The 13,929-nt window shown below is 45.0% G+C and overlaps 2 protein-coding genes across 5 annotated transcripts in view; both read left to right on the top strand.

Moving 5' to 3' along the window:
- celsr3 (cadherin, EGF LAG seven-pass G-type receptor 3) overlaps positions 1-9,789 on the top strand; it is a 90,908-nt gene extending 81,119 nt beyond the window's left edge. For 2 of the 4 annotated variants that reach the window (XM_085781410.1, XM_085781414.1), the window contains 10 exons: positions 609-721; positions 1,077-1,156; positions 1,294-1,420; positions 1,736-1,855; positions 3,532-3,629; positions 4,030-4,121; positions 4,219-4,392; positions 4,727-4,921; positions 7,408-8,443; positions 9,322-9,789. In XM_085781410.1, the coding sequence (XP_085637536.1) occupies positions 609-721; positions 1,077-1,156; positions 1,294-1,420; positions 1,736-1,855; positions 3,532-3,629; positions 4,030-4,121; positions 4,219-4,392; positions 4,727-4,921; positions 7,408-8,443; positions 9,322-9,349 (2,063 nt within the window). In that variant the 3' untranslated portion in view covers positions 9,350-9,789. The remainder of the gene's footprint in view (positions 1-608; positions 722-1,076; positions 1,157-1,293; positions 1,421-1,735; positions 1,856-3,531; positions 3,630-4,029; positions 4,122-4,218; positions 4,393-4,726; positions 4,922-7,407; positions 8,444-9,321) is intronic. The other 2 variants (XM_085781413.1, XM_085781412.1) reach the window with 2 other exon arrangements.
- Positions 8,257-13,929, top strand: part of mgll (monoglyceride lipase) — a 126,878-nt gene continuing 121,205 nt past the window's right edge. Inside the window, exon 1 of the mRNA XM_085781419.1 lies at positions 8,257-8,271. The gene's annotated coding sequence lies outside the window, so the exon portion shown is untranslated. The remainder of the gene's footprint in view (positions 8,272-13,929) is intronic.

The following is a 13,929-nucleotide window of genomic DNA, read 5'->3' on the forward strand; positions in this document are numbered from 1 at the left end:
CACAGGCAATTTCTTTCTTGACACAGAATATAGAAAGTAATACCAGTCTGCTTTTTTCCCTCTTTACTCCGTTTACACACACACACACGCACACAACACTCTTGCTCCAAGGTGTGTTTATCTTTCTCTTCGTCTTTTCACTTCAGTTCAGTTTAAAATCAGTTTAAATTCTCACCCGTCACAATCTCGACAGTTTTTGTCCAAACAAGGACACAAGGACGTGACAGCTCACGTCATAGCTCTCCCAGCAAGCACGTAGTCTGTGACCTAAAATGTTTGTTTCTAAAAACTAATATTAATTAAAAGATTAATGATTCACATTATTTGACTGGGTTACTCCGGTTTTTTCTGTTGTGTCTTTGACCTTTTTCACCTAATGACATGTTGTCATACGCTGTACTGTTTCTAGCAGCTGACTAACAAATCTGAGATCTGGATCCTCTGGACTGATCTGGTCTGGTCTGGTCTGGTCTGGTCTGGTCTAGTCTGGTCTGGTCTAGTCTGGTCCGGTTTGGTTTGGTTTGGTTTGGTTTGGTTTGGTTTGGTTTGGTTTGGTTTGGTTTGGTTTGGTTTGGTTTGGTCTGATCTGCCCTGTCTTCTTCCTGCAGGTCTGGCCGTGGGCCTGGACCCAGAGGGCTACGGGAACCCAGACTTCTGCTGGATCTCCATCTACGACAAACTCATTTGGAGCTTTGCTGGCCCCATCGCCATCGTCATCCTGGTAAGTTCCTGTCTGTTGTTCGTGATACATCAGACACGAGGCAAAGAGCTGCACAGAGAGATACATTCAAATACAACATAAAAAAAATAACTTTACTAAGCTCAAGTCTCGACTCTGCTTCAGCTCCACTGTCACTTTAATTTTTCATGTGCCAGGTTTAAATCCTCACAAGCAACTGTAACATGAGAGGATTTATTCATATTTATTCAAAGTATGTATAGCCTATATATATATATATATCTATATCTATATATAGTATCTATACATAGTGTTTATTCACACAGTCTCTCCCAGACAGCTCAGAAGCCTTGGAGATGTTACCTCACTGTCTGTATTGATGTGTTCCTCTGTGCAGATGAACGGAGGGATCTTCATGATCGTAGCCAAGATGTCCTGCAACCCATCACAGAAGGAAACCAAGAAGCTTCCTGTCATGTGAGTGTCTAATGGCTCTGTCAGCTGTTCTGCTTCCACTTCCTGTCACGCTACCAGTAAGTTTGTAACATCACAGACTCGTCAAGCTCTAATTTGTCCTCCACTCTCTCCCTGTCTCTCTGTCTCTCCATCTCCAGAGCGACGATCCGTGACGCCTTTCTGTTGCTGCTGGTGGCCACCTCCACCTGGCTCTGTGGTCTCATGGCCGTCAACAACAGCATCCTGGCCTTCTATTACATATTTGACGTCCTGTGTCTGGTGCAGGTGTGAACAGCTGATCTACACTGAATAAACACCCAGACAGTGTCCAGCTGATTGTTGCTTTAACTTAGTTGGGACAGATAATATATTCCATTGTTAAACATAACAGTAAATAAAGCAGCAGCAAATAATGGACATGTCGAAGTGACTCACTTTTTACGTCATCTATGACCTTTAGAGGAATTTGGTCATGTTAAGATCTTGTTGAATAAAACCCCAAACTCTGTCTCCCTCCCTCTCTCTCTCTCTCTCTCTCTCTCTCTCTCTCTCTCTCTCTCTCTCTCTCTGTCTCTGCCTCTCTTGCTCGCCCTCTTCCAGGGTCTGTCGGTGATGCTGGTCTTCACTGTGTTTAACTCAGAGGTGCAGGAGGCCTGGAGAGTGGCCTGTCTAGGTAAAAAGAGCCCTGGAGAAGATCCACCAAGACCTCCTCAGAGCACAGTGAGTCCACACACACACACACACACACACACACGCACACACACCTGGTTAAATACCATGTGCAGATAGATCATGTAGAACACACAGGGTTAAATCCGGTTTCATCACGAGGACTTGGACTTGGGGTCACAGGGTGAATCTGAGACTCTGATGTGATTCTACTCTCTGTCTGCTCCTCAGGGCATTTACTATGTTTTATTCTGCTCCACAGCCTCCTCACTGTGTCCATTACTACACACCACAAAGCCCGCCACCCCCACCCCTTCTCTCCCTCCATCCATCCATCTTCCCTCTCCTCCCTCTCTCCTCCTGCCTCCAGCATTTGTTACTGACCCAGTTAGAACAATATACAACCAGTGCAGCCAACTTCTACCATAGGAGAAAGTGTGTGTGCGCGTGTGTGTGTGTGTGTGTGTGTGTGTGTGTGTGTGTGTGTGCACGACACTGCTCTCTAACCTTTGCTTTCTTTAGCTTCCTTTTTTAAAAACACTCATTACCTACTCTGCACTCGTGCCAATGTGTGTGTGTGTGTGTGTGTGTGTGTGTGTGTGTGTGTGTGTGTGTGTGTTCACAGTTCCATATCTCCTTCTAATCCTCGGCTTTCCAGTGAACTTCATATATAACCTTGGTGTGTGTGTGTATTTGTGTTTCATATGTAGTTGTTTCCAGCCTTTTAACCTCCATTTCCTCTGAAGCTCTTCATCCATCACTGAGTCAACTGGGCCAAAATGACTAAAACGCACCAGAACTATTATTAGACACAAACACATACACACACACACACACACACACACACTGATGGACTGTATGTACTGTATAGTGACGACCTATTAGAGTCTTACTCACACTGTATAATTATTTATTTATGATGCTGTTCTAAGAGAAAACGGAGAGAAAACTGTCACACCCAGGTTACAGTACAGAACACTATAATATAATGTAATATAATATACCCATGATAATAATTATCTTGTTGTTTCTGAATGTTCATGTTACAGCGTTTATACATTTTACTCAGTAATTAAAGTAAGTAATTAAAAATGAAATAAAAACTAATCAGTAGACACCAGGGGCTGTGACATATCTAATCTGTCCAATCAGGACTAAATCAGATAATTCACACTGTACCTACTCATTTAGTCCTTATTCCACTGCACAGAGAAGCAACAACCTTAGACACGCACGCACACACCCACACAGTTTATGGGTAAACTGATAATTTAAGGCAATATTTTCAACATGATTTATTTCAGTGGCGTAGCGTAGCTGTTCTGTAGCTCAACTCTTCAGACTAATGTTTATTGTGTTGTGTTGTCTGTGATGATGTTCAAGCTGTTAGCTGTAAGTAATTTAGTTCATAGCTACAAGGGTTAGAGTTACACGCACATACACACCAGCTTAAATGTCAAAGTCATCCCATGTATAAAAAGAATAGAGCGTCAGAGAAACAACTTCACTGTTAAACATCCGACACATGGGACTAGTTTATGTCACATTCTGAACAAACAAGAACGTTAAAAGTTTCAACCACCCCGGGTCTTCGTATTATTATCTGTATTGTACTTAGTTTGTCATGACAGATGAGCTGTTTTTCTTACTGCTAAAGAAAGATTTACTTAAAAATGTTGATTATGTTAATGATAATATTAATAATCTGTGTGTATGTGTGTGTTAAGGCTCAGAATCCCTATCACAACGCATCTCTGCTGGAGCAGAGCGGGCTGCACCGCATCACCCTGGGAACCTCCACCATCTCCTCCGTCAGCTCCGCCAGGTAAACACACGCACACACAAACACAAAAACGTACGCAATAATGACTGATTGATTTAAAAAAAAACAAAAAAAAAACAATCAGTCATCATTCAAAGTGAATCTGCCCTGATTCTCTGTGATGAGAGACCTCGTTGCCTCAGGCAGGAAATTCCCTTCAAAATAAAAGCATGTCGCATGAGTAGTGGGTCAGTGGGATAAAGATGAAGAAGATGTGATGGAACAATAATGTGACCTGGAGGAAACAGAGCAACACTAATGTCTGTCAGAGGCTGCTGGTGGTTGTGTGTGTCTGTGTCTGTCTCTGTGTTGTGCATGTGTGTGTGTGTGTGTGTGTGTGTGTGTGTGTGTGTGTGTGTGTGTCTGTGTCAGTGTGCTCATCATTCTTTTCTCTCCTCTGTAGAGAAAATCTTCTGGCTCGTCAAACTCTGGAACAAAACATTGTCCACACGGGAGCCACAGATCTGGACGTTGCCATGTTCCACAGAGACGGAGGTACACACACACACTTAGGCACACACACACACACATCAGACAGTAAAAGGAAGTCTGTATTTTTGTCGTTGTGACAACACAACCGTCTCTCCTCCAGGTGAGGACTCGGACTCAGACTCAGACCTCTCCATGGAGGAGGAGCGCAGTCTCTCCATCCCATCATCTGAGAGCGAGGACAACGTTCGTCTCCGTGGACGCATCCAGAGACGATTCAAACGATCCAATCACAGCGAGCGTCTGCTTACAGAGCCCGCCCACAACGGCACCAAAGGTTAGAAAGACAGTGGCACTTCAACAGAGAGCGTGCTGGGAAATGAACATGGGAGTAATGGGATGGTCCCATTCGTGGTTACGTGTTAAACATGTCACAGAGACACACACTCCTTTACACACAGGCGGTTTCCTGTTGTAGAAAACTCACAGATCTTAGACATGTAGAAATGTCAAGTATGGACACAACACATAGGTGATTAATCAACACCGTCTTTGATACATCATGCACACTGTGAGATGTGTGATGTAAATGTCATGTGAAAGGTTTCCACATAGGTAAATCTATGAATCCATATTTATGAAGGAAACATGTGTATGTGTGTGTGTGTCAGATCTGGATGGAAATGACCTTCTGTCCTACTGGCCAGCGCTGGAGGAGTGTGACACACACACCCTGCAGAAGTGGGGCTCAGAGCGCCCCCTGGGGGCTGACTACAGCAAAGATGCAGCCAACAACAACCAGCCTGACGCAGCGCTGACCAGTGGGGACGAGAACGGCCTGACACAACCACACAGACACCGCAAGGGTGAGACACACAGACAAATATTAAATATTATTCTAGTTATCTTTCCTTTTTGTATAATACAGAATCATCACGTGGCTCAGAGTCACTGAATATAAACATGCCTTTAACATTATTCTGTAGTTTCAATAGTCAACAGATTTTTACTAAAAGACATGAAATATGTTTTTCTTTGTGGCACATTCATATGAATCATTGACGGCAATAGTCAAACCTAATTTGAGCATTTGGTCTGGGCACTACACAAGGATATTAGCGTATATTCTGGCTCCTGGATAAAGTTTGATTTTCTATTTGGGTTTTACTCTTTGTTGGTCTCAGTATGTTTGCAACTCCTGCTCAGGTTTTGTTCAGTGTTTAATCTCAGTGCTGAAAAGTGTTGTGTTCTGATAAATCAGCTGCTGGATGATGTCACATGATGTGGAGACAGGAAGTGAAATGAGCTTCAGTCTGTTCACACAGTGTTTATGTTTATTTGAACATGAACAAGGACAGAAATTAAACTGAACTGACTTAATTATAGTTTTTAGCTGCCAGGACACTATTGTATTCCGAGGAATTCTTCTTCTTCTTCTTTATTTCTTCTTCCAAGGAAGTCATACTTCCCATGGGCGAAAACTCACCAAACTTCACAGAAACGTCCAACCCCATGCCAGATTCACTCAACTCCGATAAGCGTTTAAATTTAAAAACTTTAAAAATCCTACCAAACCAACGGTAGATGCTACAGTTTTGCAACTTTCACCAAAATGTAGCCCCAATACTGCTGAAACTTTTGTCCACTTAAACTCATTACAAATTATGAAGTCCATCACTCTGTTTTTTTCAATAACTGTAAAACTTTTAAAATGTATCTCCTCCTCCTACAATTTTTGCTCAATTGACACCAAACTTGCTAGAGAGCATCTCCAGACTGTCCTCCACAAAACTTGCAAAGAGCAAGCAAAAATTGAGCCTACAGTGCATGAAAACGTTTGACTGTAAACACTACTGTAAACATATACCATCAAATTCTTGCAAAATACATTTTCAATCTTCCTGAAAAAAAATGACAATATTTTGGAGTCATGGTTGATGAAGTTTGGCAAATATCAGAATTTTAATTCAAAAACTGAATTTTCTAGAACATTTTGAATTCTGCTCTCATGGGAACAACTGCAGTCAATGTGAGAGTGGAATTTTTAAACATCATATTTTCTCTTATGAAGCAAAACACTTATCATTAAAAACAGATCACCAACATTTCCATGCTGTCAAGATGCAATTTATGTATTATCAGATTTTTGTTTAGATAACTGAATTTCTGACTTTTGACCATTTCATCACAACAGCTGCCCGGGCATTGACTCCCTGAGTGGATAAATGAAGCTACACAGCAGGTCTCACTACCAGCCAATTAGCTCAGCGAGTTAGGAGCTGGTTCTTGGTGTCAGAGATTGTGAGTTCGAGACCCAGCAAGGGTGATGATGATGATGACAGATCAAAATGTCGGATGTCCTCAACATGAAACACAAGACAGATGTACTGATGGTGGCATCACAGCAAGCCTCTAAATTTAAAAATCCAAATAGCTTGGACTGGACCATGTGCGAAGGCTCCTAACATCTTAGACTCATAGTAGATGTTTGACAAATACATATCAGAATTTTACCTCAAAAACTGATTTTTCTTTTTACTGTGGTTTCAAATCTGCCTGCACGACAGTGAATGGCTTACTCAATTTGTGAAGCCACTGTGGAGCTGCCACTTGCCAATTAGCTCAGTGCGATAGACAATGGTGTTTGGTTCCAGAGGTTGTGGGTTCAATCCTCAACTGGTGCAAATTGAACATTATAAGGTCAACTGTCCTGTCTTCCTATTCTCCTGTTTGTTGCTCAGAATTTGCCTAAAAGTAGCCCGGACCCGACCCATTGCTGCGCAGCAGCTATAATTGGTTCTTGTTACTGCTAACAGCAGCCTACTAGTTACTGCACATACACATACACACTCACCTACATACACCAAAGACAACAGTATGGAGCCCCAGTTCTAATTCTGGCCCTAAAAGCATGCGTGACACATTTATACACACATACACAGCACATGGTTTACTCAGAATACATGTATATAGAATTGCTATGAGCACACAGACACACACAGGAAGAGATGAAGATCACTCATGTAGCCTGGAAGCACAGGAACACAATAAAACACAAAAATACACAGAACATGTGTTCATGTTTCTACATACACACAAAATACAAATACACACACTGATGTTCGTGTGTGTTCGTGTGTGTTTGTGTCCCTCAGGACGTCACTTTTACTCTGATGGAGTTGATTCATAAAATGTTAAACAGTGAACACAGAACGACCTAAAAATGTCATTAATGACAAAACATCGCTCTCTCTCCTGCCCCCCTCCCATTCCCTCGTCTCTTTTGTTTCTCCTCTCTCTCTCTCACTCTCTCTCTCTCCTTCCCTCTCTCCCTCTCTCTCTTCACGTCCAGGGATCCTGAAGAACCGCCTCGGCTGTCCCCCGGCTCTGCAGGGTCTCTCCACCATGGGCCGAGTCCCCAGTGAGCTGAACTGGTACAGAACCTCCACGCTGGGTCACCGCGGCGTTCCCGCTGCCTCCTACGGACGGATGTACTCCGCCACAGCGGGGGCCGGGGGAGGAACTGGGTCACTGTCTCAGCCGGCGTCACGGTACTCATCGAGGGAGCACCTGGACTCTCTGGCCCGGAGGCAGCTGTCCCGGGACCCACTGGGCAGGCAGACGGTGGGAGGGTCCAGGGACCGGCTGGACTCCCGGGGGTCCAGGGACAACCTCGACCTGCTGCCCCGGAGGAGAGAGCTGGGACTGGGGCAGGGGGCGGGGCTGGGGGCCCTGGGGCTGGACCGGGTCTCGTCATCCAGGGAGAACTTGACCGGGTCCAGGGACAGACTGGACAACCACCACACGGGCAGCGTCCACGCGTCCAGGGAGGACTTGACTGGCGCTGTGGGGGCGGCGCTGGAGGGGGGGTACCTCAGCGGGTCCAGGTCTCAGCTCAACACGCTGACCCGGCGCCACGCCTCGTCCCGAGAGCACCTCGGAGGGGCGATGATGAGCAGCAGGTCGAGGGAGCAGTTGGACACCAACGGGGTGGGGGCGCAGGCGCAGCCGTGTCGGGAGTGGCTCCGCACGCTGCCCCCCCGCCAGCCCTCACACCCCGACCAGCCCCCCTCCGCCTCTCCTCCCCCTCCCATTTCCGAGGAGCCCCAGCAGGAGCAGCTCCCTCCTCAAGCTCACGCCAGAGGACGACTGGACTCCGCCCCCCCATGTAGGTACCCAGGTCAGACTGCCCCCCCCCTGGGGCGACAGCCGTCCAGTGAACACCTGGACATTCTGTCCTCCATCCTTGCCTCCTTCAACTCCTCCGTCCTCACTCCTCCGCCCGCCACCTCTAATCCCGGGCCTAATGGCTCCGCCCACGGGCCCTCCCCCTCCCCGCCCCAGTCCGCCACCTCCCACAGCATCTCTGAGGTCTCCCCAGACTCTGAGTAAGTCTCACCCCCTCCTCTCCCTTCCTGTTTTCCTCCTTTCTCATCGGTCCTTTAATTCTAAAGTGACAGTTGCGGTTATGTGGTTATGTGTCAGTCTTTCACCGGCAAGAGCAAAGTGATGAGCTGCTGTGGGCGGAGCCACAGAAACATCTCAGACACATTTTTAAAAGACAGAACAATCTGACAGTTTAAAGGGAAACTATGCAAGTCTGGTCGCTTTTCCTCTGTCTTGCTAACCCTCCTCCTATCCATGTGCATTTGTTTACAACAAAGCCGGCGAGAAATCAATCTATAGAGCGATACATAACGTTATATATCATATACGATTTTATGATGTGTAGTTTAATCCCTCATAAAGATTACAGGTTACGGGGTGCGTTTGCCAAGAGATGATAAGCAATAAGTGACACGCACGTAGAAGGTAGAGAGCCTCCATTCTTCCTCGTAACAAGTTAAGCCATTTATTAAACCATCACAATTACTCTAAATCTGTTTAATAGCAGATAGTTAAGCTACAAATCCTGCATAGTTCCTCTTTAAACACTCCTGTACTTCCTGTAGGAGATGCTCAGTGAGTTCAGCTCTCTGACTGGCCGAGCTGACCTGTGGACCTGCAGCGTAGTACACTGCAGGTGTGTGTGTGGAGAATATGGTCGTTCAGCAGATGGGAAAATGTTGAACCAGAGTAGAGAGAGTAGCTCAGACAGAGGAGGAAGCTGTACATGTTCTGTAGGAAGAGAACATTTAAACTGATGTGTGGTTGTTTTGTCTGGAAAAGGTGTTTCTGTGGCTCCGCCCACAGCAGCTCAGTCCTACTTCCTGCTCTTGTGAAACTCTTCACCTCAATAACGACTGATTCTCCTTGTTTTCCTCAGAGCCAACAGAAGTGAGGGACAGTCTTGATGACAGCCTCCGTTTCCCTTTATGCATTGTGACAGTGCTCGGTGCACCAGGGACAAGGTCAAAGGTCATGGATGACCCTGAGCCATCGGAGGACTGGGGACAAAGCGAGGAGACACAGGGTGAGAGAGGACGTCTGTCTGTTCAGGTTGAACTGTATAAATGAAGTTTTTTTTGGAGCCTGCAGTGACCTGTGACCTTTCTCTGGACAATGAGTCATCACCTCGACTACCTACAAACACAACGAAAACAGTGACGAGCGTCTCAAAGAAAAAAAAGACTGTAAATAACATTTTTATACATTTTGTATCTTTTTCATTGGAGATGAAGAAGAAATCTCTTGTGATGTTTCCTTTTTTTTAACGATTGTGTCCATGTGAGGTCGTGAGTGCGGTCGGTGTGAGTGCAGTCCTGTCTGTTACTGAGGGAGACCCCCCCCCGCCCACAATCCTCCCCACCTCCACCCCCACTCCTTACACCCTACACTCCCCTTGAAGAAAAAAAAACAAACAGCGAATCCTGACCCAGTGTTCCTCAGACTGTACAGCTTCAGGGGCTCGGCGGCAATAGATCCTAATGAGATTAAACTGAGACGTGTTGAGACTGATTGTAAATAGAGGGAGGCTATAGAGAGCAGGTGGAGGGCGGGGCCGTGAACGCTGTGGGAGGAGCTTGTGCTGTGCTGTGACCCTCTGTATGTGAATGTGACTCGTCCAAGTGTGTGTGCGTGTCTTTGTACCTGGTGTCGTCCCAAACACAACATATCAGTCCACTGATGTCACAGCGACACGTTGGCACTGCTGTGGGGGTGGGCGTGGTTCTGAGAGGTGGGCGTGGCTCCGCCTCCGTCCGAGGCTGTGTCCTGAACCCTCCGACCGGCGCCGCTCCCCACGCCCCACAGCATACAGGAGACTCGCTTCTACAACTCAAGCCAAAGGGACCAAAGGGACAGCTGCTGCAAACCAGTGCGAGACACCACGTCCTCTGTGATGAGGTTGTGCAGAGTGTGAACATAGACTTCTTTTTTTCTCATTGATTTACTCCTTCGCCAGTCAGAGCAGCAGCCATCTTGTCTTCAGGTCGTCCGTCCATCTCATTCTCGTGTCTCAGTAACACTTTCAGTTGTGCTCCTTCAAATTTGGTACAAACATTCAATTAATATTCAATTATGAACTGATTATATTTAAAGGGTCAAAAGTAAAGTTCACAGTGAGAAACAAAAAGTGTTTGTACACTGGTAAATGAGAATGGAACCGTATAGTCAACGTTTCTATCTTTACAGATCTTTGTCATGACGAGTCCTTAGTCCTGCAGGCTTACTCTGTTTAGATTGGATGTGCATGCTTTACTCTCCTCTGAAATTCACAGTGAGCCATAACTACAGACTTCACACAGAAATTAGGACAGAATTTGACCCAGACAGTTACAGGTGTCTCTCGTCTGCAGCACCTGAACCAGAGCCTCCGACCTGCTTGTCTGAACTCGGTCACAACATTAAAATATTCCTCACACATGAGACTTTTCTGAGTGAGGGGGCTGCGAGCTGTTAGTCTGTCTGAGTCCACGCCATTAGCACAGATTCATTCTCAATGTGTAGATTCCTGCACAAAGATTTAAGTGTCGGCGCTAAAAGCCTCTTAAGTGGATCTGAGTTGCAGGTCGATGTCTTGAGGTAGCAACACAGAGGAGGAGGCGGTGGCGTCAATACCTGCCTTCACATCGACAAAGGACAGACGAGTTAGTGTCGACTCTGTCCTCATTCCAAGAGACAACAACACTGAAACAAACGAGCATCAGATTAAATCCTGAATCATGAGTAGAGCTGCACAATATCATATAAAATGACACCGTGATCTCAGTTTGCTGTAAAATGTTGCAGCATCTCCGTAGCAACACAAATGGTCATCAGACAAACTGCAGCTGCCGTGTTGATGTTTACACTGTGTCATGTTGAGATTTAAATTATATCTGGATGAACTGTTCAGCTCTACTCATGAGGAAGAAACGGGGAGACTTTGGTCACACATGCATCACACACACCTCACTCTGACACTGCTGTCGTTCTGTGACCCGCGGACCCGACAGATGAACCCATTCGTGACGGTATTGTTGCCAAATTGTGGTCGTGCTGGGTAACGCTGCTCTCTTAAAGGAGCAGTCCACCTTAAAAATCCACCTCCTCCCTCTCACCCTTTCTGTTCCTTTGAGTTTGTTCACAGAAGCATTTTTTCTTCAACCGACAAAACCTTTAACTTGTACAGACATGAGATTTATTTTATCTGTTGATTATTTATTGGCATTGTATTGACTATTTATGTTGCCATTTTGTATGAGAGGCTGTTAAAGAAATTTGTTTTGTTTTTTTGTTTGTTTTTTGTTCATATGTTCCTTTTGTGATGTCTCTGAGTATCTCGAGTCTCTCACTGCAGCAAAACTCATGAAGAATGTGAAGGTGAACTGATGCAGATTAACGAACCTGGACTGGACACTGAGCTCTCACATGTAAACACAGGCCAGTTGTTAAAGTGCTCATCTGGAATAATCTTCATCTGGTCCACTGATGCTCTCCAGACTGAACCTCCACACATGTAAACAATATGTGCTACAGGAAGAGTCCTGGGTGTTATAGTACAGTTATATAACAAATTAAAGCTTTTTCCTCCCAGTCCACATTTATCCATCAAGGCTGAAGCTTCACAAGCACAAGATCCGATTCTTCAACAGTATTTTAGCTTCAGCTGCAGGAGCCGCACGGCAGAGACTCAGACGCTGTGATGAGCTCAGAGAAACAGAGTGAGAGAGCGAGACGGAGGAGGAGGAGGAGAGAGACTGTCTTTGTTAGCTTGTGTGTTCATTATGGGATGCCTTCTATCCCGCCGTTGGCAAGGGGACGGCGGCATGGAAACAGCTGTTCCCCTGTTACCGCTTAAACAAGAGAAATGTTGGACATTAAAAAAAAGACTTATTCCTATGAGACTAGTGTGTGTTTGTATTTATTCTGTGTGTGTGTGTGTGCGTGGGGGATGTTATTTTACCATATTCATGGGCTCTGAAAACCAGGAGCCCCTGATGACTGTGTGGGGACCAGACCGCAGGAAGCCATGAGTGATGAGTCTAAATGATATTTTGATGCTTAAGACTCGGTTTTAGGATTTTTGATAAGTAGTGATATAACATTGATATATGATATAACAGATTATCTGGGGTTTTTTATTAGAATGATAATGAACTAACATTCAGGACAGAATTGAAATCAGAGCAAAACAAAAACAAAACAAACAACATTAAACAAAATCAGATGTCACATAATCACCTCTTTTCACCAAAATTATACTGTTTCACTGTTCTGATACTGATTTGTTAACCCACTGCATTAGCTCCAGAGATTTCAGCCCACAGGTTGGGAACCTCTGGATCAGGGCATTCACTTGTGTCAGTGATGAGTCCCCATAAATGAAGGTGTAGAGGCGTGTTTCCAGAGGAAACTGACAGAGTGACACACCTGTCTGAAGGCTCTGACTTTGACACAGCTGGATACAGGTGTTGAGCTGTCTCCTTATTTCCCAGCAGCACTCGTCGGCTCCTGACAGCCGCTCCCACCTGAGACTGAACATAACTCGGCTCTAAACACAACTGAGGTTAGAATCAGAGGCTGAGACACATTTACATGGATAGACATCAGAGTGAAAGTTGAACATGCTCAGATGACAGCAGGAGGTCTGACATCGGAGGAGTACATCCATAATACTCTCAGCTGGAGCAAACAGGTGGTTAGCTTAGCTTAGCATAAAGACTGACAGCAGATGGGAACAGTAAACCTGACTATCCAGCTCTTAAATACATCTACCAACATCTATGGTTAAGACACTTCACTCACTAAACCACAGGTGTTGAGCGGGTAACAAATGGGAAAATGTTTAATTTGCCAAAACCAGCCCGTAACAACTACACTGTGATAGTTTGCAGATGAAAGCAACAAAAGGTAGAAAGGTAGAGAAAGGTAGAAGCTGCACTATAATGCTGCTATTAATAATTTTAACACCACAAACACAGGACTAAGTGGCTGATTAACAGTGTAATGTCCAGCTCCTATTCACTGTTGACGCACAGAGCAGCCATCTAGGGATTGTGAGCTTGGAGCGGCTTGGAGGTGTTGGTTTCTGTATCTCACTGCAGCTTCAGGCCTCACTGACACTGCAGATAGGCCACAGTATATTCTCATTATGTGCTACTGTTTATTGGTCTGAGATTAGCTAACTACTGTTTGTTCTCTCATCTGACATTTTGAATCAAATGACTGGAGCCTGTAATATCACTATCTACATATGTAGTGCACACATCTCCACCCATTTGATAAGATAAGATAAGAATTACTACTTAAAATTCACGTCATTTATCAGGCATATCCTCTGATTTGTATGAAAAGCAAATTTATTTACAAAGCAAGAACAGTTATAACATGTACACTCATGTGAGGATACAGAAGAAGCTTCACCACTGATGGATCTGACCAAAGATCAGGTTTTAAACAGCTTCAGTGAAACTTCTTCTCACACATGAGTGAATATCCTGTGATTCTCTGA

Source organism: Trachurus japonicus, chromosome 7 (assembly GCF_045865225.1).
Source record: "Trachurus japonicus isolate A0001 chromosome 7, Traja_1.0".
Classification (NCBI taxonomy): Eukaryota; Metazoa; Chordata; class Actinopteri; order Carangiformes; family Carangidae; genus Trachurus; species Trachurus japonicus.